The 27806-nt window shown below is 33.3% G+C and overlaps 1 protein-coding gene across 8 annotated transcripts in view; it reads right to left on the bottom strand.

Annotated features, from left to right (window-relative positions):
• PACS2 (phosphofurin acidic cluster sorting protein 2) overlaps positions 1–27806 on the bottom strand; it is a 364749-nt gene that overhangs the window by 189356 nt on the left and 147587 nt on the right. For 7 of the 8 annotated variants that reach the window (XM_031952885.1, XM_031952883.1, XM_031952888.1 and 4 more), the window contains 2 exons: positions 25397–25522; positions 15153–15315 (listed from right to left, as the gene is read on the bottom strand). In XM_031952885.1, the coding sequence (XP_031808745.1) occupies positions 15153–15315; positions 25397–25522 (289 nt within the window). Of the gene's footprint in view, positions 1–15152; positions 15316–15434; positions 15502–25396; positions 25523–27806 lie in introns of those variants that run through there. The other variant, XM_031952887.1, reaches the window with a different exon arrangement.

The following is a 27806-nucleotide window of genomic DNA, read 5'->3' as shown; positions in this document are numbered from 1 at the left end:
GATAAAGGAATTTCAGAATTCTTGAACACAGAAGTAGAACAAGCAAGATCAAGAGTGTGATCATTCTTCATGGACTGAGGACAACTAGAAATGTAGGGTATGAGAGTTGAATAGATTAATAAATAGTAGGTTAGACTATTTAAAATCAACATTTATTGAAGTCCTCTAGTTGGGGTGGAGAAAAACACTAAAAGATAGGCACTGTATGGGAGAAGTCATGTTCAATGAGCCCAGAATGACAGGTTAAAGGCAGTTATGAAGGGCATAAGGGGAAAGAGTTCTTTATTCCCATGAGCAATAATAGTTCCTCTTCTTCCTCCACTTGACATTGATGACAATGAATGCCATCCACAAATATTATACTTTCATCACTAAGAACTCTGAAATCACATGATTTGATCACAACCACATATTATTCCATTTTCTCCTATATCACAGCAGTCTACATGAGGCTATGGATAAATTTCAGAGGGTCTCTTAATGCATTTTTTAGACATTTTAAGCACATTTCAATATAATTATATTTTTAAAAAGTATTATGATAATTTCAAAAGGGTCTGTGGCACAAAAAGTTAACTAGCTCTTCCTCCATGCCTTCCTTCCTCCTATTACTTGACCTCCTTGCGACCTCTAGGCTCTATATCCTTCAGTACTTCCTCAAGTTTTCAATCTGTTTTGGTTATATTCTCTTCTCTTCCCGATCTTGACCCTTTTGTGAATCAACTCATTACTATCCTCTCTACTCTTTAATCCTTTTTCCTACTGTCACAGATATCTTGACAAACTCCAGTTCTGAGCAGCTCACCATGTACCTCCTTCAATCCTACTCATGTGTAACTTGAATGAATCGGGAAGTGCTGCACCTATGTTGACTGGGTCCACTAGAAATGTTAGCAATCCTAATCCTTTCTATTTTCATGATATTGATTCCCACTTGATTCTCTTTCTGCTTGTTCTCTATTTTGCTGGATCATCATCCTGGTCATACACTCTAACTGTTGGTGCTCCTCAAGGTTATGTCTTCATTTCTTTATTTTATTATTATTTTTCAAAGATGTCATTTTTTAATTCTCTATACATTTAAACAAATTTTAAGATGGCAAAATGCAGTCTGTTGTTGAATATTACTTTAAAAAAATCAATCAACAAATATTTATTAAATGCTTTCTATGTGTCAGACTCTATACTAAGTGTGGGAGATACAAAAAAGGGCAAAAACAGCAGTTGCCTCAAGGAGCTTACAGTAAAATATTTTTTTCCATATTTTTTATTTATTTATAACATTCTTATTTTTTAAATGGGGTTGCATATTGTTCCCTCCCTCCCATACATTGAGAAGGCAAACAATATATCAATATTTCTTTAATAACCACATCATCAAAAAAGGAAGAGAAAAAAATTAAGTGAGAAAAATTATATTTTAACTTGCATTCAGAGTTCTCTCTCTACAGGTAGATAGTATTTTTTCATCACAGATTCCCTTGGAATAGTCTTGGATCACTGTATTGATCATAATAGACAAGTCTTTCACAGGTGATCATCAATCACTACACTATTGCTGTCACTGTGTATTGGAATCTTTACAAAGTGTTAAGTCATTAGAGTTGATAGAGACAATAATTATCTAATTTAGCATGGCTCAGTATGATTGATCTGATCTTAGAAGGAGATGTTATGGGCCAGAAGAAACAAGGTACTAAGTGGAACTAATAAAAACAATGCTTGTATTCACACCTTTAGAGAGCTCATATAAGCAAGAAGTATTTAAGGACTCATTGGAGTTCACAAGTTTGGGAGATTTCAGGGTTTAGTATGAGATATCCAAATTCACACCTCCCTTAATCCCTCCCTTGGGAGAAGTCAACCTTTGGGAGATCATATATACTGAAGCTCTTAGAGCTTTAATTTAGTTACTTCAGAACATTCCCAGGGGTTGGAGAGGAGCACCCTGGGAGGAAGCCCACAAGCCCTCTCTCAGAGGCAAGAGAGATTCATTCCATTTTCCACTTGGTTGGCTGGAGGCTGAAGGACAAACCTTTGGATTTGGAGACATTCGGAGGGAGCTCTTGGAACCAAGCAGAAATATAGGCCTCTAAGAAAAACTAACCGGGCTATTTTGTAGGAAGCAATAAAAGACTTGAACTTTTAGCACCTAGCTGCATTATTACTTTTAACTGAAATGAAAGCTGCCTCCAGAAAACCTCCCCAACAAACCTGCTCCCAGAGAGAACCATTATTATATTTTAAAGAAGAAAAATACCACAACTGCGGGCAATCATCTTTTGGTTCTTCACTTTGCCTCAGTTCGTGGAGATCTTGCCACTTTCCCCTGAAACCATCTCTCTTGTTATTTTTTATAATTCAATAGTATTCCATCACACTCAATATGCCACAATTTGTTCAGTCATTCCCCAAGTGATGAACATCACATTAATTTCAAGTTCTTTGTTAGCACAAAAAAGAGCTGTTATAAATATTTTATGTCTTTTTCCTTTGATTTCTTTGGGGGTAAAGACCTGGTAGTGGTATTGCTGGATCAAAGGATATGAACAATTTTACAACTCTTTGGCCTTTTTATTCTCCAGAATTCTCATTTATTTATACATGTTCTAACTTGGTAACTTTATCAGCTCCCATGGTTTCAATTCACTCTTCTGTGTGTAGGTATCTGCTGAACTCCAGTCACTATGTCACCAATTAGCTCCTCGACAGCTCAAAACAGGTATCCCAAAGGCACCACAAACAAAATATGTCCAAAACAGAACTCCCTTTATTTTCCGCAACAACTCCTCTTTTAAACTTCTCCATTACTATCATGGACATAGCCACATTATAGTCACTTAGATTCTCCTTTTCAGTGTCATTGCTGACACAATGATTCACTTATTCTATGTAACCAATCAACTGCCCAATCTTGTTGTCCCCCTTCTTAATATTACTGATGTACTGTCTCTTCTGTTCAATGACACAGCCAACATTCCCCACATTACTCAGGGACAGTTGGTGGCAGTGGAAAGAATGCTGGCCTCACGATAGAAAGATGAGTTTAAATTTGAAACCTTAGGCACTTACTAACTGAGCAAGTTGCTTAACTTTTGTTTTCCTCATTTTCCTCATCTATAAAATAGGGATAATAACATCAGCACCTATCTCCTAGGGCTGTTTTAAGGATCTAATAATAAAGCACACATCATTGTGCATGGCACATAGTACACACTAACAGTACTATTAATATTAGTATTAAAATATAATTTTATATTATAATATATAAAATATATTAAAATATAATAAAATATTTATAAATTAGTACTAATTAACTCTAATACAGATTTCTGCTAATACTTCTAATTGGTTTCTCTGTCTCAAGTCTCTCCCTATTCCAATCTATCCCCCACATAGTTAGTTGGTAGTGATTTCCCTAAAGTACAGGTCTAATCATGATACCTTAGTCTAGGCAATAAACTCCACAACTTACTACCTAACATCAAACTTTAAAATCATCTGTTTTGACATCTGAATAACCTTACAACCTGGCTCCTTTTTAGCTTTATTATCTTTTTACACATTGTTCCTCTCCAGATACTATAAGGTCAAGCCAAATTGGCCTACTTATTGATCCTCACACATAGTACTCTCAACATGGGCTCCCCTTTACCCATTTATTCCTTTGGGATAAAGCAGAAGCTCATTCCACAAAATGGAAGCCTTGAGTTGATTCAAAATATTATAGACAGGGATGTCCTGGTATAGTACTAGGAAGGGTGTTAGGAAATATCAATAACATTACATATTCACTAACCTAGGCAGGAGCAAGGGGTAAAGTGAGAGTAAGAGAATGTCTCTTAGTTTCAACCTATTCTTAGGATCAAAGTTTCATTGATCTAGAGCTGAAAGAAAATTCAGAATCCAACTTGTACAATTTTCTTATTTAAAAGATGAAGAAAATGGATTTAAGAGAGGAAACTGATTTGCTTAAAGTAGTAAAACTATTCAACATCCAAGATGGGATTTGAACCCAAATACTCTGATCCCAGAACCAAAGATCTTCTGATTCTATCTACTCTGCAGCCTCTCACCTTCACAAGGGTTCTTCAGTTTTTGATACTTGTGAATGTCTTCTAGATACTATCTCCTCCTTGGCTTTCATGACACTGCTCTCTCCCACCTGTCAAGACTGTTCCTCAGTCTTCTGGGTACCTCTGTTCCCCAACAGATTATCCTTGTTCCTCTCATTTCTTTGCCATTATATTTTCTCTTGATGATCTCAACAGTTGTGGTGATTTCAACCACCATCATATTTTGTAGATGAGTTCCAACTCTATATACCAAATGAATGAACATTACCACTTGGTGCTTGTGAAGCCTTTTCAAATTCAACATATATGAAATATAACTTATTCTTCTTCTGAACTGAGTTATTCCTTTTTATCCCTACTTAATATTATTTTATTTTTTCAAATTACATGTAAAGATAGTTTTCAATATTTACTTTTATAAGATTTTGATTTCCATTTTTCCCCCTCCTTCCTTCCTTTCTCTTCCTCACTCCCAAGATGGTAAACAATCTGATATATATTATATATATATAAAATCACATTAAGCATATCTCTACTTAATTGTTGTGAAAGAACCAGAACAAAAAAGGAAAAAAAACTATGAAATAGAAAAAAAAAAAACAAATAAAAAAGTGAAAATAGTATGCTTTGATCTGCATTCAGACTCCATAGTTCTCTAGATATGGATAACATTTTTCATCATGAGTTCTTGCAACTATCTTAGAAAATTACACTGATGAGAAGAGTAAGGTCTCTCAAAGTTGATCACACAATGTTGCTATTACTGTGTATACTGTTCTCCCAGTTCAGCTCTCTGCTCACTTCATTCAGCATCAGTTTGTGTAACTCTTTCCAGATTTTTCTGAAATCTGCCTACTTATCATTTCTTATAGAACAATAGTATTCTACCACATTCATATACCACAATTTCTTCAGTCATTCTCCAATTGATGGGCATCCCCATGATTTCCAATTCTTTGCCATCACAAAGAGTTACTATGAACATTTTTGTACATATGGGTTCTTTATATGATCTCTTTTTGATATAGACCTGGTAGTGGTATTGCTAGATCAATAGGACATGCACATTTTATAGCCCTTTGGGATAGTTCCAAATTACTCTCCAGAATATCAGATCCAGTGTTTCACTTTCCTTAGTATTTCAATTTTCCCATACTCTCTCCAATATTTGTCATTAACCTTTTCTGTCATATTAGCCAATTTGACAGGTGTGATATGATACCTCAATGTTGCTTTAATTTGGATTTCTCTAGTCAGTAGTGAGGAATGACTTGTATTCCTATAAATCTGAACTTGTTATTTTTAATTGCTAGTATTTATTTCTTCCTAAAACACATGGCCACCATCCGTATTTATGTCCTTACCAATTCCTGCTTAGACTACTGCAATAACCTCATCATCATTGTTAATAATTTTGTACTGCTATCTAATAGTTTCTCTATCACTTAACATTTCCCATTATATCCATTTTCTCAGAAATCTGATAGCAAATTTTTAAAGGGGGAGAAAAAGAAAAATAAGGAAACTAGGTGGGCAAAGTAGATACAAAACTGAATCTGGGGCAAAAAAATAAAATGAGAGATAGTTTTTATAAAGCTAATAAAAACAATGAGATAATATTCCAAAATTTTTTTTTCAATAAAACAGTTCTTAGGGAAAATTTTATAGCTCCAAATACTTCACTCAAAAAGAAATTCTTTTAAAAGAGAGATTAGAGCAAGGAAGTGGAAGTGAAAAATGCGAAGAAAATTTGGCATGAGACCAATCTAAGTTGCTTCATACTAAGAGCACTCAAAGAAGAAAGTATCAGAAGGAAAGCAAATAGGAAGCCAAGAGAACTTCTGGGGGTGAAGCCAAGATAGTGAAATAAAGCCAGAAAGATGCTCAAGCTCTCCCAGTTTCCCTCAAAAACCACATGAAACCATATCTCTGAGCACAGTCTGATGGAATGAAACCACCCTGCAGATCAAAATAGACTGTAAAAGCTTCAAGAAAGATCAGTCTCATTGGGGTGAAAAGGATTGTTCAGCCCAGTTCAGACAGAGTCTAAGAAAGTCAGTGATAGTCTTAATCACAGCAGATCAGCAACTGAGACATTCAGTCCTGACTCAGTAGCTGAACAGATCAGTAGGGCAGCCTCGAGTCCCAGGTCAGAAGGCAAATTCTGGGAAACCAGGTTGTTTCCTGGAAAGAGCAGGCAAAGATACCCGCTGCAAACACAAGGAGCCCTGTAATCAAAGACTCAGAGATGCACAAGGAAGCTTGGATCAGGACCCCCTTTATCCCAAGAGCAGAGCTTAACCATAAAAGGCACAAAATAAGTAATACAAAAAGGGAAAGCAAGAAAATGAGCAAGAAACAGAAAAGAACCTTAACCTGCATGAGAGAGTCATCAAAAGGCTTAGTAGAAGGGACTGTGCCTGTACTACCAGACAACCCTTGAGAAGAGGTGAAGGAAAAGATGGTACAGAGAAAAAAATTATGTTTCAAGGTGCTTTTGCACTGGGTAACCCCCAAAAATTACTGAGAGGGAAGGATTCAGAGGCAGCCAGTGGGGAAAGTGGTCAACTTAAAAGTCCCAAGTAGATGTAGTTCTACTAAACAACACTCAGCAAAGATGGTGGGAAGAATGATGGCAGAAAGGAATAAGAGAGGGAAGACAAACAAGTTGTGTTAGGAGAAAGGTGAGACTCACAGTGGAAAATGGCATCAGGAGAATAAGTTCCTGTTCAATCTCCTCTAACTGAATCTCTAATTCCTTCAAGCCACATCTGAAATACTAACCTCTACATAATACCATCTTACTTACTATCCATGTATTATCTTATCTGCTTTTAATTTTGCCTATATTTATTCTTACCATAAAAGCACAAGAATGAAAGGGAGATAGACTGGACTGCTTTATGAAGAAAGTATATCCCTACTCTTGTACATGGAAAAAGAGGTACAAAAATTCACCAAGGAAAAAAAATCCTTAAAAAGTCCAAATAGGAAAAAAGAGATAAAGATGGAAGGCTTAATAACGTCACAAAACATCAAGAAACAATAAAACAAAGCCAAAAGAACAAAAAGGGGAGAAGAAGATGAAATTTCTAATTGGAAAAACAACTGACCTGGAAAAATAAAGGAGATATTATTTAAGAATATTTGGACCAAAAAATAGTAATTGGACTACCTGAAAGCCATGATAAAAAAGATAGAACAGACATTATATTTCAAGAAATTACAAGGAGAAATTGCCCTGACAGCTCACAATCCCAGGAAAAATAGAAAGCAAAAGAAAAAAACAATTCCTAAAAGAGATCCCAAAATGAAAACTTCCAGGAATATTATAGCCAGCTTCCAGGTCAAAGAGAAAATATTAGAAACAAACAAATCAAATATCAAGAAGCCATAATCAAGAGCATACTACATTTAGCATCTTCTACATTAAAGGAAATAAAAGGCTTGGAATATGAAATTCTGGAAGGAAAAGGCCAAGAATTACAACAAAGAATAATCTACTTAGTGTTCATAGGAAAAAAAAAATTCAATGAAATAGAGGACTTTCAAGTATTACTGATGGGGAAAAACAAAAACAAAAACAAAAACAAAGAGAACCAAATAGAAAAATCAACATTCAAACAAAAGACTCAAGAGATGTATAAAGAAATAAACATGAAAAAGAAATCATAACGGAATTAATATGATAACTATTTATTTTCCATTATTGGAAGATGATACTTGCAACTCCTAACAATTCTATCAGTTTTAGGACAGTTAGAAGGATAAGTGTGATTTGAATATGATGAAATGATGACCAAGAAAAAAGGGAGGGAGGCAAGTTAGATGTACTAGAAGAGGGAAGGGAGAAGAGAGAAGAATGGGTAAAATCATCTTAGGGCAGAGGTAGATAGCACATGAATAGAGTATAAGGGCCTAGATTTGGGAAGATTCATCTTCCTGAGTTCAAAATCTGGCCTTAGACACTTAAAGAACTGTATAATCCTGGGCAAGTCATTTAAGTGTGTATACCTCAGTTCCTCATCTGTAAAATGATCTAGAAAAGGAACTGGTAAATCATTTTGTTATCTATGCCACGAAAATCTCAAATAGGCTCACAAAGAATTAGCTCTGACTGAAAATGACTGAACAGCAGCAGCAACAATAAAAATAATTTCACATAAAAGAGAGGCACAAAAAAAGCTTTTATAGTTGAGGGGAAAATAAGGGAGGTGACATGTTGGACAAACCTTGATTCTTGATCTCATTAGAATTGTTTCAAAGAATGAATAACATGCACACTCAGTTGGATATAGAAATCTAGGAAAGTAGGAGGAAAAGAGCATAGAGGGTTGGGACTAACAGAAGGAAAGATAGATTGAGAGAAGCAGTGGTTAAAAGCAAAATAAACTTTTGAGGAAAGAGGGTAAAAAGAGAGAGAAGAAGAAACAAGATAAAAAATAAGATGGAGGAGAAAATATATGGTAATTTTAACTGTGAATGTGAATAGAATGACCTTACCCATAAAACAGAAGAGGAAATAAAATCAATGAGAAACAAGAATCAAACAATATGTGGTTTACAAGAAAGATACCTGAAACAGAATGTCATTCAGAACAAAAATAAGGGATTGGGGCAGAATCTATTATGCTTAAGCTGAGGTAAAAAATATAGGAGTAGCAATCATGATCTCACAAAAAATGATGATGATAACAAAAATGGATTTAAAGGTTATGAGCAGGGAATTAACATTTTATTTAAAAGAACCAAGGTCAATGAAGCAACATCAATACTAAATACATATGCATAACATTCAATGGCATTACATTCAAATTTTTAAAGGAAAAGGAGGAAATAGACAGTAAAACGATACTAATGGGGGACTTCAACTTTCCTATCTCAGAACTTGATAATTTTAATCATAAAATAAATAAGAAAGATACTGAGAATCATAGAATGAGGAAAGTTAGGTATGACAAGATATCTGAAGAAAACTAAATGAAAATAGAAAGGATATTTCATTCTCAGTTGTAAATAGAACTTTCATAAAAACTGATCATTATTAGAGTAGAAAAATTAAGTACATCTTTTTTAGACAATGCAATAAAAATTACATTCAATAAAAGGTCATGAAAAGATATATTAAAAATAAATTGGAAACTAAATAATCTAATTATTAAAAATAAGTGGCTCAAAAATGAATCATAGAAAGAAACAATTATTTTATTGAGGAGAATGCGATATCATGCAAAGATTTATGGGATGCAGCCAAATCAGTACTTAATGGGAATTTTATAGCTCTAAACATTTAGATAAAAAAGCAAAGCAATGCAATAAACTGGACATGCAATTAAATAAACCAGAAAAAGAACAAATGAGAAACTCTCCAATTAAACAATAAAATATTTCCATTTTCCACTTCCATTTCTGAAAATCAAAGGCAAAATGCATAAAAATGAAAGTTAAAAACAAAAAAACCACCCCTGGACTAATAAATAGAACTTGGAGCTGGTTTTGTGAAAAAGAAAAACAATAAATAGATAAACCACTGATATGATTAAAAAAATTATCAGTATCAAAAACGAAAAGGGTAAAGTATACCTCCAATGAAGATGAAATTAAAGCAATTTTTAGAAGCTATAATGCTAACTTATTTTCAAATATATCTGACAATACAAGTAGATCAATATTTACCAAAAAATTTAACTGCCCAGATTAACAGAAGAAGAATTAGAATAAATAGTTTCATTTTAGAAAAAAAAGAAATTGAAAAAGCCATCAATGAGTTCGCTAAGAAAAAATTCCTAGGACCAAATGGTATTCACAAGTGAATTCTACCAAGCATGTAAAGAACAATTTAATTCCAATACAATATAAACTCTTTGGAATAATAAGAAAAGAATATTAACAAATTCTTTTCATGACACAAATATAGTGCTGATAATTCAACCAGGAAGAGCAAAAATAGATAAAGAAAATTATAGATGAATTTTCTTTATGAATATTGATGCAAAAATTTTAAACAAAATACTAGCTAGGAGATTACCACAATATATCACAAAGAACATATACTATGACCAGGTGGAATTCATATCAGGACTACAGGGCTAATTCAATTCAGAAAACTTTTAATATAACAAATCAATAACAAAACCAACAAAAACCACAGGATTATCTCAACAGATACAGAAAAATATTTCTGACAAAATACAATAATCGTTCCTATTAATAATACAAAGCATAATAATAAATGGCAATTTCATTAAAATGATAAGTAGTATTCCTCTAAAACTATTAGCAAGCATTGCTTTTAAAAGGAACAAGTCACAAATCTTTTCAGTAAAATCAGGGGTGAAGCAAGGATGTTCACTCTCATCACTATTATTCATTACTGTATTAGAAATGTTAATTATAAAAATTAGAGTATAGGCAATGGGGAAACAAAACTATAACTCTTTGCAGATAATATGATGGCATGCTTAAAGAATCAACCAAAACACTATTTGAAACAATTAACAATTTTATTCATGTTGCCTGATATAAAATAATAAGCCCACATAAATCATTAGCATGTCTATATATTACCAATAAAGTTCAGTAGTCAAAGAAAGATAAAGTCCATTTAAATATATTTAATATAAAATATTTGGAAGTCCACTTGTTGAAACAAACACAGGAACACAATTAAAAAATACCTTTTACACAAATAAAGTCAGACTTGAACTGGAAAAATATTAATTACTCAGGGGGAGACATATAATTTTACCTAAATTAATTTACTTATCCAATGCTATACCAAATCAAGCTACCAAAAATGATCTCATGTAGTTAGAAAAAATAATTACAAAATTCATTTGAAAAAACAAAAGGTCAAGAACATTAAGGGAATGAATGAAAAAATATGTGAAGGAAAAATGGCCTAGCAGTATCACACTTCACACTATATTACAAAGCAATAATCATCAAACTGATACTTGCTGAAAATAAAGTGTTAGCTCAGTGGAATAGATTAATACACAATATACAATAATAAATGACTATAGTAATTTAGTATTGGGTAAAACTCCAAATCCCAAACTTTTGGGAAAAGAACTCACCATTTGACAAACTGCAGGGAAAACTGGAAAACAGTGTGGCAGAAACCAGTATTTTAAATCAATCCCCCCCCCAAAAAAAAGGCAAAAATGGATACATAATTTAGATATAAAGGGCACTACTATAAGCAAATTAGAAGAGTGGGAATAATTTACCTGTCAGATCTATGGATGAGGAAAGAAAATAGAAAAGGATGAAGAAAGAGAGAATAATAGGAAGTATAAAATGGTTAATTTTGACTAAGTTAAATTAAAAATATTTTTGTGCAAACAACCAAGATTAGAAGAAAAGCAGGCAGCTAGGGAAAAAAAGTTACAGCAAGTATCTCTGAAAAAACTTCATCTCTCAAATATAGAGAAAACTGAGTCAAGTTTATAAGAATACAAATCAGTCCTCAACTAATAAGCGGTCAAACTGACAATTTTCAAAATTAAAAGTTACTTATAGTCACATGAGAATATGCTCTAGATCACTACTGATTACAGAAATGCAAATTAAAATAATTTTGAGGTTCCAATGAGGGATGTTTATGAATTGGGGAATAGTTGCAAATAGTATATGATTGTGATGGAATACTACCATGCTGTAAGAAATAAGTGGGATAACTTCCAAAAAACCTGGAGAGAAATGATGCAAAGAGAGGTTAAGTAAAATTAAGAGAACATTATACATAGGAATAGCAACACTGTACAATTATTAACCTTGAATAACTTAGTTATTCCAATCAAGACAATGATCCAACATAATTCCAAAGGAGTTATGAAGAATAATACTGCTCTTTTATCTCTAGAGAGTGAACTGATGGAGTCTGAATAAAAATTGAAACAGAATTTTTTTTTGTCTTTTCTTGTCTTTTTTAATTTTTGGTAACATGGTTAACGTGGAAATCTGTTTTGCATGGTTTTACATGCTTAACTGATATATTTCTTGTCTTTTCAATGGATGGGGGAAGGTAGGATAGAATTTGGAACTACTTTAATTAGTTATAAATAAATAAATGAATAATAAATGTACTTTAAAAAATATAAGAATCAATTAAGTAGGCAAGCAAGAATTCATTAAGCAGCTCCTCTGAGTCAAATACTGGGGATTTAAAGATGGGAAATCAAGCTTTCAAAGACAATTTCCTACAGCAGATTTTTTTTTTTTTTAACAGTTACAAAACTGAATAAAAATTGCAAAAAATTCTGCCATGCCTTCAGTGATTTTTTTTTTTTGGGGGGGGTGCATATCAAAATGCAATCTTTGAGTTTTTCTTCCAACAACTCATCATATAACATTTCCTGTCGAACTGTGGAAACATATATGCTAAGGTGGGAGTTTTTAACTAGGGATCCATGGACCCCTAAGGAATCTGCATGAATAAATTTCAGGAAGTGTGTTAATACTACTGGGAGAAAATTACATTTTCATTTTCATTTACATCTAATTGAAATTTAGTACTTCCTTCAATTATGAATGTAGGCAACAAACATTATCCTGAGAAAAGATTCATAGGCTGTATACAAATGCCAAAGATGTCCACAACATAAAAAATTAAGATTCCTTATAGAAAAGCTTTTTTGTCTTCTTTTGAAAACTGAAAAATAATGTTATGACAAGCATCTTTTTCTGAAGCTTTTGTTCCTGATTAAATGGAAAAACTATTATCAATGTTAAGGAGGTAAAGTCCTACCATGAAGCCCTTGATTTCATTTTTATCACAGAACTAATCAGTTTTTTGGGTTTTTTTTTTTTTTTTTTTTTTGATAATTGATGACTCAGTTCATGTAGGAACCCAGGTTTCATGAAATTAAGATCAGAGTGGTGTAACCATACTAAACCATACTTTGGTTAAATCTAATTAAAAACAATATCTCATGCTTAGATTGAATGATTAAAGGACATTTCTCCAAGGGTCAAGTGACACTAATATTATTATTGCTCAGTTCAAATAAATCCAATAACTAACATCTTGAACTTTGTACCATTGTCATCTTGCTATGACGTCTTATCTTCTGTTTTATTATTATAATAATAATTACTATGATGGAAAATTCTTGTGTAATGACAATTCCAAATAGCACAGGAAACTTTGCCAGTTTGGTTCTTTCTCAAGAATGTTCTTATATTAATAAATACATCTCCAACAAATACTGGATAAAAATTGCAGAGTACATAGCTTTTCATCTACTCTATTCATGGAGTAGAAGAAAAAGTAGAGTATAATCACTCTTTTCAGTGATTACCTTATTACTATTATTTCTTTGTCTAGCACTGTAATTTCATTGGTGCCACAAATATCCTGGAAAGAAATTGTTCCATCTATGCCAATCAGTAACTGCTTTATAAATGCATAAAGTTGCACTCTAGAAAAAGGTTATCTCTAGATTTACTGTTCTAAGATGTATCAGAAGCAGAACTTATGCCCTGGTCTGATTCCTAAGGCCAGCTTTTTTTTCAGAAGGTCATGCTGTCTTTCTCATTACCTTATTATGTGCCTTTGTTTAGGGTATTATCTAAATCCTGGAAGCAGTCCAAACTCAGCTCTCTGTCACTAAATCCATAATTTATTTCAGGCAATAGCTGACATATTGCTTTTTACATGATACCTGTTTTCACTAAAATGCTATTGTCCTCCTTTGCTATGCTGAATTGAATTCATTCTTAGTGTGCATATAGTTATTCTGTAAATCTGTAAGAGGCAGCATGATAGTGTAGGCAGAGAGCTACCCTTTATGCACTCTAATTACATACATTATGTGACTCTGGTTAAGTTACTTAACCTCTCAGTGGTTTACGAAATTCTGTAAGACAATCAGGTGCAGAGAATTTTCCAACCACCACTGATGGAGGGAATTTCTTCACTCAGGAGAAATTCTTTATACAAATGAAAATACAGGTTCAATCCCTATCTCCATTCCATATATATATGTTTTTTCCCTTGAGAGATGGAAATTACTTGAGTTAAGGTTATTTTGTCTTTTTGCCTTAATGGTTTTTTTTTTTTTCCTTTTTGCTGAGGCAATTGGGGTTAAATGACTTGCCCAGGGTCACATAGCTATGAAGTGTTAAGTGTCTGAGATCAGATTTGAACTCAGGTCCTCCTGACTTCAGGGCTGGTGCTCTATCCACTGCACCACCTAGCTGCCCCTAGCATAGTAATCTTAATACTTTCTGATTGATTAAATGATTTACCGCTATGGTGCCATATTGTTTTGAATCTTAAAGCATCACAAATATATTTTGCATGTACTAGAAAAAGTAGGTGATAACATATTTCCACAAGTAACTTATGTGCTTGTAGAATAAGGGAAATCCCTATTGAAATATATGACTGAAAAAGGAAGCAGGCGAATTATTTAGCATGAATGGAGAATAACCTAAGAGCTACAAAAATATCTAGGGGAAGCCTTTAATAGTTTGAATAGCTTCTTTGTGGAAGGAACATTGATAAAAGATTTAGGGGTTCTGGGTACTGGAGGGCCAATGCCTCTGACATCAATGGGAGAATATAAACAACAGGTTAAATTGAAAGTAGCTGGAAACAGGATGAATCAACCTGGAATTTTCCTTTGGAAAATCAGGTTTATCTAAATAATATTTTGAGCTTAAATAGCTCCAGGTTAATATCTATGAATACACTTGTTTTGTATGTAGAGCTGTATTCTAACTTTCCCTCTATATATAGGGTTTTATAGTCAATGAGTCACATCTTATTTCTTTCTCCATGATATTTTTAAGTATCATGAACCTTTTGCCTTCCTGATCAAATGTCACTTAAACATCAGACTCAGATGGATCACCTCTTTTATTTATTTTTATTATGATACAGTAGTCATACATTAGCAGGGTTCTATTATGCCCAGTTCATGTTTTAGCTGGGGTTTTTTCCTTTGTCTTAGAAGTAGATACCTCATGCTTACATATTCATGATTTGAAATGTGATGAAAGAGAGTGGTTAAGTAACCCATTACTTATTAGCTGAGTCAGGAAAAAAAAGTGGTAAAAAAAGCTCACCTGTGGATTTGATTTTCTGGCTAGAATGAATAGTGCTGTCATCATGATCTATTGGTTGACTAGACAAAGAGAAGATCCATATTTCAGCTACTTTAGTAGTGACTTCCTTGATGTTGCTACAAAGGTTCAGAACCTGGCCTCCTTCAGTTGGGTGCTGCATCACCTGTGTTTGGGTAATTCGGATGGTTAGTTGAAGTATATTTAAATATAAAAAGTCAAAATGTTTTTAAAGACATCTGGTTATATTCACTACATCTTTCAAGTATTTCATATATGACTTACTTGTTTTTTCCTTCTTAGTCAGGTCAAAGGATATCCAGTCAATGCCCAAACTGCAGTGTAGAAGGAATTCTGATGTTGAGAGATAGAAAAGCATTCTCTCTGAGCATTATTATCATTTGAAGATTTAAATGAGAGGATATATAGCTGTCAAACAATTTCACTTCAGTTATAAAGGAAATTCAAGACAGTGCAAGTTGAAAAAGGAGACCCAAGAGAAAGTGAAGAACAGAAAGGTGAGACTCTTCACATTTTCCTGTTTGCAGATGACATTGTGTCAAAGTTATCAAGCCTTGGAATATACCACTATTTCTCAAGACAATTTTGGCCTAAGTATCTACATAGTTTTAACTGAAGAAAGAATAAAGAAAGAATAAAAATTCCCCAAACTATGATATGCAATTAGATAACCTATAGAACTTTCCGAAGAGGAGGTATAACTCAGAGAGTCAAAATTGAGAGGAAAGAAGACTGGACTGCCCAGGGAAAACTGCAAAGTGAATCCAAGCTTCTCTTTGGAAAAACAGTATTTTTTTTTTTTTTTTTGGGGGGGGAGATATTAATATTTGTCTAGTAATATTATATGGCTGATTCATGGGGTGGGCACAAGCAGGCTGCAGTACTTAAAAGAATTAAATTAAATCAGTCCTCCCTGATGTCCCCAGACCGAGAGGTCCAGAAGCCTCTAGCACTGCTGCTGATTCAGAGGTCTTGCTTCACTGACATTGGAGTCAGGGCTGGAGCTGTGCTGGTATAGCTTGCACTGGGACTGGTGTCATAGACCTTTTCTGCTGACTTTCTGAGTTGCTTTCATCTTTTTGGTGTTCTATAAAATTTGTTTAGATTCACTAATTCACTAAAATTAGATTCACTGATTTAAAGGATCTCAGAAAAGAAATGTATAACATTCCAGGAACTCTGCTAGGTATTAGACTTATAATTAATGAAAAAGTATTTGTTAAGTGTTTACTACATACAAATAAAGCAATGTGATTTGAGCTAGGACATGCAAAAAGAAGAGGTGAGATAGTTTTTGTTCTTAAGGAGCACATCCACATCAGCACAGTCAGATAAAAAGGTATATTGTTTCTTAAGAGATACAATGCTAAAAGAAAGAGATTATAATGCATCTTTTAAAATTTCATTTACATTGATAAAATCATATCTGTTTCTGATGTTTAGCCATTTGATGATATCAAAAAGATTTGTGCTAACAGTTTTTCTTTTTCAGGTCTTCAACGTCTCAAATTGCTAAGGAAACAGCAGAGGTTGTTGCACTTACTGTTAGAAGGTAAATAGTTAGTGGTGGCCATTGAGATGGTTTTACTCCAAGAAAATGAGGAGGAAAAAAAAGAAAAAAGAAAACGAGGAAAAACCCATGATGAATTTATAGGAGGCAGGAATGAATTGAGCTCTACAAAACTGAAGGGAAAACTCATATCAATTATGTTCATAGAATCACTTTAGTACTGGTGTAATTGAGAACATCCTGTTATGATTAAATTATTTCAGAATGATGAAACTGGCTAGATTTCATGTCTGTAGCAGATGAATTTCTAATTGCCACAGAAGAGTTACTAGAAATAATTGTTTAATTGATGGATATTTACTGCAGGGGAATAAAAAGGGGGAGTCCCAAGAAATGACAAAAAATAAGGTTCTGGACTTGTCTTGTTCAACATTTTAACCAACATTATATGATCAAAATAATTCAATAATTTAAATTTATAAAAAATGACTACCACTGACATTCTGAAATAGAGAAAAATGTCATCATCAATGTTTATCAGACTATGACCAAATCAGTAAAAATATTAGTAACCACTTGCTTCATATGGGAGAAAAAAGCCCTCTCCTCAACATTTTTTGGGCAGATTCACTCCTCCCAGCTCTCCATTGGTAGGTGGGGTTCCCATAGTTGTATGATGAGGAAATCTAGTAGTAACTGAATTATTTTCCTCAGTGAGCTTTTGTACCTCCTTTTTTATCTTCCAATTTTGCTTTTTAAGGCATTCTTTTCTTCATTAGCTTTTTACATTTCCATTTGCACTATTCTCAATTCTTTTCCTAATTTTTCCTCTTATCTCGATTTTCAAAATCCCTTTTGAGCTCTTGCATAATCTGAGCCCAATGCTTATTTTCCTTGGAGGCTTTAGATGAAGGAGCTTTGACTTTGTTATCTTCTGAATGTATGTTTTGATCTTTGTCACCATAATAACTTGGAATGGTCAGAAACTTTTTTTGTTTTCTGCTCATTTTCCTAGCCTACTACTTGGCTTTTAACTCTTTATTAAAGTAGGACTCTGTTTCCAGGGTGGAGGGTGCACTGTCCTAAGCTTCAGGGGTTTTGTGTAGCTGTTTTCAGAGATTCTTCTGAGAACTTGATCACAGCATTCTTTTCTGCCCTGGAGTTTTTAGGAGTGTCCCCAGCCTACAGTATCTGTAAGTTATAAGTAATGTGGGGAATCAACAGAGTTCAGCTTTGCTGATGCCATGGTCCAGTGCTGGAGCCAGGGATGCTTTAGTATGGCCTATACTGGGACTGCACACCGGACTCCCAACCTGTTGCCAATAACCCTCTCTCTGCAGACCTTCTAGGTTCTCCATGATGTCCCCCAGGCTGAGAGGTCCAGAAGCTTCTAGCATCACTGCTGATTCAGAGGTCCTGCTTCGCCGACATTGGTGCCAGGGCCAGGGTGGGGGCTGGGGCTGCGCTGGTGTAGCTTGCATTGGGACTGGCATCACAGACCTTTTCTGCTGATCTGAGTTGCCTTCAGCTGGAAAGTGTTTTTATTCCATCTTTTTGGGTGTTCTCTAAATTTTTTTAGATTCACTAATTAATAGAATTTGGAGTGATTTGGGGAAGAGGTTGGGCAAATTCCTGCCTTTACTCCACCATCTTGGCTCCATCTCTTAGTAGTAACTGTGGATGTCATTCAGGTGGTTATTAAAATTCATAATCAGTTGTTAAACATTTACTAAGTGCTTATTTCCTAGACACTGTCTTAAAGACTGGAGGTACATAGGAAGGCAAAAGACATTCTTGCTTTCAAGGAGCTTTACAGTCTTAATTGGGGAGACAAAATGTAAACAGAAAACTAAGTACATAAAGGATAAACTGGAGATTATTACAGAGGAAAGGCATTGCCATTAAGGGGGGGGGAGGATTTTTGTAGAAGAGATTTTAGATAGAACTGATTTATAATGGTTTTGTCGGACCTGCTCTCTAAATAAATAACCAGATTCTCTGGATTAGTCTGGAACATTATTGTGAACAATTGTGAATTATCACTGTAAAAAAAGAAAACAACAGTATATATCTCTGTGCCTTAATTTGATTTCATAATGGTCATATTTGATAGAATTTGTGCACTGATCCCAATTGCTAATGCTCACCTTGCCAAACTTCCTTGTATATTGTGTGTTTATTAATGATATTCGTGCTTTCTAAAATATAGTACTACTCATGTCACCCATGACCACCTCCATTAATAAACTCCAGTGTCTATTACCTCCAGGATCAAATATAAAGCTCTCTATTTGTTGTTCAAAGCTTTTTATAACCTAGCCCCACCCTCTATCTTTCCAATATTCTTAAACTTATCTCCCCACTCCACATACTGTTACATCCAGTGATTTTAGCCTTTTTGCCATTTCTGGAACAAGATACTTTTATTTCTCAACTCTGGACATTTTCACTGAATGTTTCTCATGATGTGCTCTTTTTCCTCATGTCGGTCTATCTCTTAGCTTCCTTCAAATTCCCAGTAAAATAGCTCCTTCTATAGGAAGCCTTTCTCTTTCCCTCTCAATTCTTGTGTCTTTCTTCTATTATTTTTAATTTATTCTCATACATCTTGCTTGTATATATTAGTTTGCAAATTTTCTTCCCCATTAGAGTGTGAGCTCTTTGAGAGCACAGTCTGTCTTTTCCCTTTCCATGTTCTCCTAGTCCTTAGTAGATTGGCTGACACATAGGCACTTAGTAAATAGTAAAATTTTATTGACCAGAATTCAGAGTAGACCAACTACTTATTTTTTCTCCCATACATATTTATTGCATCTTTTCATTCTTCATACTTCAACCCTAGCATCTAACAGCGCCTGGCACACAGTAGGTATTTAATAGTCATTTGGTGATTGACCATCATAAACTTCGTATTGCCCACTTAGATGAGAAGAGTAAGTTCTGCAATTCTAGAAGCTATCTTTTTGGTGACATGTTTGGTTACATGACATTCTTCAAATGTTTTCTAGCTTGATAACCAGTGATTTTATATATATATATATATATATATATATATATATATATATATATATATATATATATATATATATATATATATATATATAATTTCTATCCATGGAGCACTGAAGGAATTAAAGTAAAAGATATCTATAGCATAGGGATCATAGCCAGAATGCCATTGCAAAACAGTTTACAAAAAAAAGGATATTAAATGGTTTTAATCCTCCTTTGTCCTAAATGGCTTCTGTTTCTCAGTTACCAGGAGCCTAGTAAAAAGTCCTGCATCACAGTACTTGACTCTCTATAGCCTGGGTGATTAGCTTCAAGTCTTCAACACTTATCATAATAATAATAAAAAGAAGAAAACAGTCAACAACCATTTATTAAGCACCAGCTGTGGTGCCAAGCAGAGAGATAAATGTTGGAGCAAAAAACAGTCCCTATTCTCAAGGAAATCACAGTCTAATGAGTGATACAACATAATTAAGTATATACAAGATAAACTGAGGGGAAGGCAATAAGATTAAAGAGGACCAGGAAAGTCTTCATGTAGAGGTGAGATTTGAGCTAAGACTTGAAGCCAGATAAGCTAGGAGGCTCATATGAAGAATAAAAAAAAAGAACAGGAAATTGGGAAATAGAGTATCATATTTAAGTAGTAGCAAGGAAGACAGTCACTAGATTGTAGTACACAGGAGATGTGAAAGATGGCCTGAAAGGTAGAAAGGGAGCCAAAGCTCTTAAGACCAGATAATTTTAAAAGAAACACAAATTTAAAATAATTGCTTTCTTCAAAATCTTAAAGCTCAAGCAAATGCAAAATAAAACAACCAAGAATACTATATATGCTAATCAAAATAGCAAATCTTTTTTAAAATCACAAAACTCAATATGTATTGATGAAAAAGGACGCTGTCAAGATAAGTATGGGAAACATATATAAAATTATAAAAATTTTATAAAATAATTTAAACCCAAGAAAGCAGAACTAAGAGAAGCTGAATATTGTATTGGCTACTACTATATAAAAGGAAAATTTATTTATAAATAATTACTATGAGTCTCTATCTATTTAATTTAATAGGTAGAAACTGATATTTTGTATGATGAAATAAGCATAATTAAAAGTAACTAAATGTAAAATACCTTTAGTTTGTTTATGCTTAAAACTAAGTTTACATATACTAATTCTCTATACATGGTCCCCTGGGAACACATGATAATGATTAAAAAAGAAATGAGTAGTTATTAATAAAAAGTCAAAGAACTGAAAAATTTTAAGCTGGAGGAGATTTTATTAGTTATCTAATCCAATCCATCCTCAAATGGAATATATGATATAAGAGAACTGACAAATGCTCATCTAAGCTTTTGTTTGAAAACCTCCAGTGAGTAACAAAAATCACTTTTCAACAGCTCTCATGGTTAGGACATTTCTCCTGACCCAAGTCTTTGCACTTTCTATTCATTGCTTCTTGTTTTGCTATTTGGGGTCTAAAAGAATAAACCTAATCTGTGTTCCACATGAGGGTCTGTCAAATATTTCATACAATGCTATTTCCTAACCTTTCTCTGTAAGTTAAATACTCATAGCTCCTTTAGCTGATATTCATAAGGCCCTTTACCACCTTGGCTGTCATCCTCTAGACATTCTTCCATTTATAAATGAATAAAGTATTTATTAAGCACTTAGTTTATGCCAAGTACTGAGTGCTCTATGTGATGGGGATACAAAAAGACAGTTCTTGCTTTTGAGGTCACATTCTAATCAGATAATAAGAGATAACACAAATAAAAAAAGGTTCAACTGCAGTGCTGATGGAAAAACTCAATGGACTTTAGCATGCAGCAGCAAGATCCAATGCCCTTTGGTCCCCTGAACAGTGCCATCTGAGCTGTCATTGCATGTCTAGCATCAAACCTTCTATAAAAAGCCACTATCTATCCTCCTTTGCCTTCCTTGTGGCATTATATCCAATTTACTGAATGTATACACAAATGTTTTTGACATATTTGTTTGCTTTAGTCTTTCTTAGATTGTGAGTTCACTGAAAGCAAGGATTGGATGAGTTTTTTTCTTTTAGTCTTTCTTTGTATTTCTAGTGCTTAAAATGGTGCTTAAACACAGTAGCTTCTTAATAAATGCTTGTTTACTAAATGACTGTCTTTATGATACCAGGAGAATAACAAACCTCAGTTTCCTTATAAGAGAAAATAAGGGTAGTGACACAATATATTCTTTAAAATGACTATCTTCCCTCCTATATTATTTAAATTTCCTCCTTTCCATCTTTGAGATGGAATTCTCTTTTTTTTCAAAACAATTCTATGATAAAGAATTGTTTTGAAAAAAAGAAAAAAAATCCCCAAACTGATCAACATAACAGAAAAAAATTGAAATTATATGAAATGTTACACCTGTATAAATCTCCTATTCCCAACATATAAACCACAGCAAGAGTAAAGAGTATATTCTTATTAGTCTTCTTTGAGAACAAGCTTATTCACTGTAATGTTGCAAAATGATTACATTGTTGTAATCATTATGTAGATTATTTTCCTAGTTCTGCTTCTTCACTATGAAAATATTCATGAAAATGTTATATTTATTCTATTCATATCTTATCATTTCTTATAGCACAGTAATGTTCTGTAGCATTCATTTTCATTTTTTCAGTATTCAGGGATAAGATCATTTAGGCTAGATAAAATTTATCAAGCATAGCTAGGAACTTCATTAGTATCTCCTTACTCATATCAACTCCCTGTTTTTGTCATTCTTTATTCTGTTATTTTTATTGTAATGATCAATCTCTTTGGCAGAGAAAAGAGAAGTAACATAAGTAACTTTCGCTTCTTTCTGTTGTCACCTACTTCATCCATCCCAAGCCTTCTTTTTTTCCTTCTTTTTCCTTAAAAAACAAAAAAAAATCTGTCTTCATTGTTTAGCTTCCCACTTTAGCTTTAACTCATTCTGAGCTTCACTCATTGCCAGACACTATTTTTTGGTGGGAGAATGTCATGTTTTATATTTCTCCATTATTATCTGCTTCCATCTTTGAAACAGAGGTTTAAAAGATGTCTAAGTTGATTGAGTTGCATGTGCATTGACACTGTTCTTTCAAACAATTCTTATATTTCCTACTTATAGGAACTGCTTTCCTTTGTGTCTTAAGAATTTCATATTGAGAAGTCCTCATGGCTCCTATGCTACTTCCTGTAGAACTCTTAATCTTACCTCTGAACCCTTGGAAAATTGCATTCCCAAAGTGTAGAATAGATGTCAAATCTATGTCCACATTTCCTCTCTTCTATTAGATACTCTTCTAAGGAACTGCTATTCCCACTATAATGTTCCCCGTGATTTCCACTCCAATTCAATCATGAGAATAAGGTCTAGACTAGGATCTTGATTCCTCTATTCTTTGAAGGGTGAAATCAAACAAAAAGTTGTTAGCTCTTCTGCTTATGACATAGAAAGAATTTTACTAGATGTATGATGCTCTCTATCATTATTGTAATAATCTGATAATTCTCCTATTTTTTTTTCCCCAAAGTTTTTTACCTGAATGTTCTCTTTCATGTTTTCTACTTCTGGTTTTCAGATTTATGTGCAGGAGTATACTTCAAAAATATACGTTAACTCAAATCATTTGTGTTGCAAATGATTTTCTAAGAGCTATGGGAAAGCAAATAGAAGTCTTATATATTATACTCCAGTAATGTCTTGCTGAAGTCTTAAACTCAACTAAAAACCACAAGAAAATTTCACTTTATCTTAAAGGTTTTATGCCATGCTTCCAATCAAACTATATCCCATATTCCTACCCATTTATTCCTCCAGCCCTTGAAGCCACATTTCTGACTCCACTGTTCCACTAAAACTGCTCTTTCTCAGCTGCTAAATCCAATGTTAGCTGCTCAAATTTCTCAACTTCTCTGTATCTTATGGAACTGCTCACTGATTCTTTCCTTGTCTTTCTGGAAAGGCACTGATTCTTCTCCTATTAAATAATGCTTTTTCACCTCTTGGATTGGTTCATCATCTATCCACCTCGTAAATGTGGGTGATCTCAAAAGACATTGTCCTAAAATCACTTGGGACATTACTATCTGGACAAACTTCTGGTACATTAAAACTTAATAAATTCCAGACTATACTTATGATCTCCCTCCTCATATTTGTTCCCCTTGCCAGAAGAAGGTAGCATATGAGCTGAGCTAGAAGAATTTTTAATAGTGGAGATGACAATTCAATTTAGGCATGAGAAACAGTAATATTTCTCCATTTCTTTTTTAAAATATCTTTTTATTTTCAAAATACATGCAAAGATAGCTTTCACTATTTACCCTTGTAAAACCTTGTGTTCCAAACTTTTCTCCCTTCTTTCCCTCCATCCCCTCCCCTAGATAGCAAGTAATCCAATACATATGTTAAATATGTGCAATTTTTCTATACATATTTTCACATTTATCAAGCTGCATAACAAAAATCAGATCAAAAAGGGAAAAAAATGAGAAAGTAAAAAAGCAAGCAAGCAACAACAAAAAAGTGAAAATACTATATTGTGATGCCACATTCAGTCTCCCAGTTCTTTCTGTCTGATCAGATGGATCTCTCTATCACAAGTCTATTGAAAATGAATAGCTCCATTTCCTAGATTTCTATCTTCTGCCAAGTATAACAAGCTTTCCAACTATAGTCAATATATTACCTACATAATCTCTCTCATATTCATTCCTTTTTCTACACTCAAACTTACCATCACCTATTTCAGACCTTCATCACTTTTTCCCATAAGAAAAATATTTATGACATATTAAATAATATTCCTATGACCCAGTATTATCTCTTATTTATTCTTTGCACAGCTGCCGAGATAACCTTCTAATGTCCCGATTCATTCACACTGCCTCCCTCCACACTGCCCTAAAGTGGCTCTTTCCTTAGGTTAGGATTTGAAGCTCCCCACAATCTGGCTCTAATTCCCTACCCTATTTCACATACTCTACATTTGAGCTAAAGATAAGGTTGCCTAATCTTACCATGAAGATACTCCCTTTTGATTTCTATTAAAATTCTATTTTATTTTCAAAATGTAACATGAGGGGCACCTCCTTACTAATACCTTCCTTGATACCCCAGCTAAAGGCAGTCTATCCTTCTTCAAATTTTCTTAAGGGACCTATCCTTTGTCCTTATCACATCATACTTTGCATTACACTTATCTCAATCTTGCTGCTACGCCTCTTTACAGCAGACATAAAAAAAAGTGTTTATCATAATAATACAGTTGTTGTCAAAGTTTGCATAATTTTTTACATAAAAGCTACTTGTGACTTCCAATGAATGAATTTCTAATAATATAGTAATTAGCTTATACAGAACAATAATAGGTCTAAATTTGGTACATCATGCATGTGTATGCTACTTGAAGACAGAAATTATATAATTTTTCAATTTTATATTTCCAAAGTGTAGCAGAGTGTCTTGAACACAGCAGATACTTGATAAACATTTGAAGTGAAACACTGTAATGACTTCTTTCAGATATCCTAGTTACAACCTTCCTCTCTTCTCAATTTTTTAATGTAATCTAAGATGTTTGTTTTATATTAAATAGCACCCTGATAGTGGATAATGCAATAGGCTCTAGTGTACATCTCTGAATTTACAATTATTCATTTTCCAGTTGTTAAATTTTTAAGAACCTACCTCAGCCATGTTGATGGATCCCACTGCCAAAGTTTTGTAGCCCAAAATAGTTCGGTTTTTGTATCGTTTCCTTCTCTGCAGCATAATCTGAAGTTTGTTGCCTTCTCTTTTCAAGAAATGAGGATACTGTGCAATACAATTCAACAGTTTAAACTTCCACACTTCTGTTATTTAACTTTATATATAAAGTTTATAATAATCTATTCCCCAAAACAGACCAAGGCCTTTCATTGTATGGAAAGGGAGAGTAAATAAACCCCAAGATAATGAGTATCTGAAAGTATCTTAGCAAGTGGGAACTGAAATGTTTTAATTGCTGAGATTACATAATTAAAGATTTAGAAATTAAATATTTCTATAAACATCACATTTAAAAATGGGAACAAGCAGGAGTAATATAGGCCATTATCCTTAATGCAATAAAATTCAGAGATGATCCTAGCAAATTAGGGTTTTATGCTTCATTTGCTAATTTCCCCTTCATTCTACTCCTTTAATAGCAGAGGAAAAAGGAGTTACAAAGAGGCCTATAGTTCCTATTAGGGGTAATTTACAATTCTATCTTCCATATTGAAAGGTATTCTTGGCTTACTGGAAATATATTTTTATCATTTTTATAAACAGTACCAAGACTAAAAATGGCTTAATGTCAAATAGGATGTATGTAAAACATGTAAGATAGTCACCTGTATAAGAGAGTCAATGATATTCATTAACATATATTAAAATATTGTCCTTATATTTCTATAAGTTTCATTTTGTTCACTTTCATTTTAATTATCCAATGTTTGTGAATGCAATTTTTATGTATGCAAGTGAAAATTTAATGCTTCTTAAAAATTCTATACATGTAGCTTGTTGGCATATATCTACATCAAATGGTCCTTTTGTCACTTAGTTATGTAAATATATATTTTAGCATAATCATAGATATTGCTATATTGCATTATATTCATATGTATTACAATCAGTGTATAACAATGACAATGTATTATATATCTGCATAGCCATTAAATAATTCTATATTTGCATACCTTCAAAAATTATCTTTCTAAAATTAAAAAATGAAAATACAAACTGAAAACAATTATAGGCTGACAGATTCTATATATTTTTTTAGCATATTTAGCATAAATTATAAATTTTTTATGAAATGAAAATGATATATAGAATGGTCAACCTTACCCATTCCAAGATCAGTAAATAATATACTGTAAAGGTAGAAATGACAAAGCTAGTTTTTTGATGACATAAAAAAGCTGAGAATTTTATCTTTTCAGAAAAAGAAAAATCTTATAAATCCAGATTTATAGTAACATTTGTTAAAATCATTAAAATAAAAAATTACAGTAACTAAGTAGCATACTAAATGGAATGTTGGGCCAGGACTAGGAAGATCTGAGTTGAAAGCTTGCCTCAGACTAACTGTATGACTCTGGGTAAGTCATTTAACTTCTGGTTACCTCACAAATATAGTCAATTCCTAGGAAATGGGGAAGAGGGAAATAAATAGCCATTAAGTACAAAAAAATTAAAAACAAAACAACAATAAAACAAGCTGATTTGTTAAGAAGAATCTTTTTAACAATCTAGATTAATGGTTACTGTGATTCCTTAAATTTCACCAAAAAGTTGCTATAAAATCATGTTATTAAAGTTTAAACTTAAAATTATGGAATTACAAATCTCATAGACAGTTTTAGTTTGTGTCTATATTTCTGAACATGAATTTCTCACATGGGCAGAACAAAGGGTCTTCACTCTTAATGAGCACAGGTATGAATTAGTCTATCCATATACTCACGTGATAACAAGATATAAGACCATCCCTACATTTCAGGATCACAGAGATGAAAACATGAACTGACTGAAGAAATATACTTCAGAAATATTATGTACACTCTGATGTAACTACTTTACACCTTTCAGATTGGGCAAAGATCACAGGAAAAGATAATGATATATGTTGGAGGGTATGTGGGAAAATTGGGACACTAATGCATTATTAATAGAGTTGTGAACTGAACCAACCATTTTATGTGGTTTTTTTCATATTTATTTATTTTTTATTATACCTTTTTATTTACAAGATATAGACATGAGTAATTTTTCAGCATTGATAATCACAAATCCTTTTGTTCCAATTTTTCCCCTCCTTTTCCCCACATGCTACCACAGATGGCAAGTTGACCAATACATGTAAAATATGTTAAAGTATAAATTAAATTCAATATGTGTATACATGTCCATACAGTTATTTAGCTGAACAAAAAGAATCAGACTTTGAAATAGTGTACAATTAACCTGTGAAGGAAATCAAGAATGCAGGTGGACAAAAATGGAAGGATTGGGAATTCTATGTAGTGGTTCATAGTCATCTCCCAGAACTCTTTCGCTGGGTGCAGCTGGT

Source organism: Sarcophilus harrisii, chromosome 2 (assembly GCF_902635505.1).
Source record: "Sarcophilus harrisii chromosome 2, mSarHar1.11, whole genome shotgun sequence".
NCBI lineage: Eukaryota > Metazoa > Chordata > Mammalia > Dasyuromorphia > Dasyuridae > Sarcophilus > Sarcophilus harrisii.
This window is presented reverse-complemented; position numbering and strand designations above follow the sequence as displayed.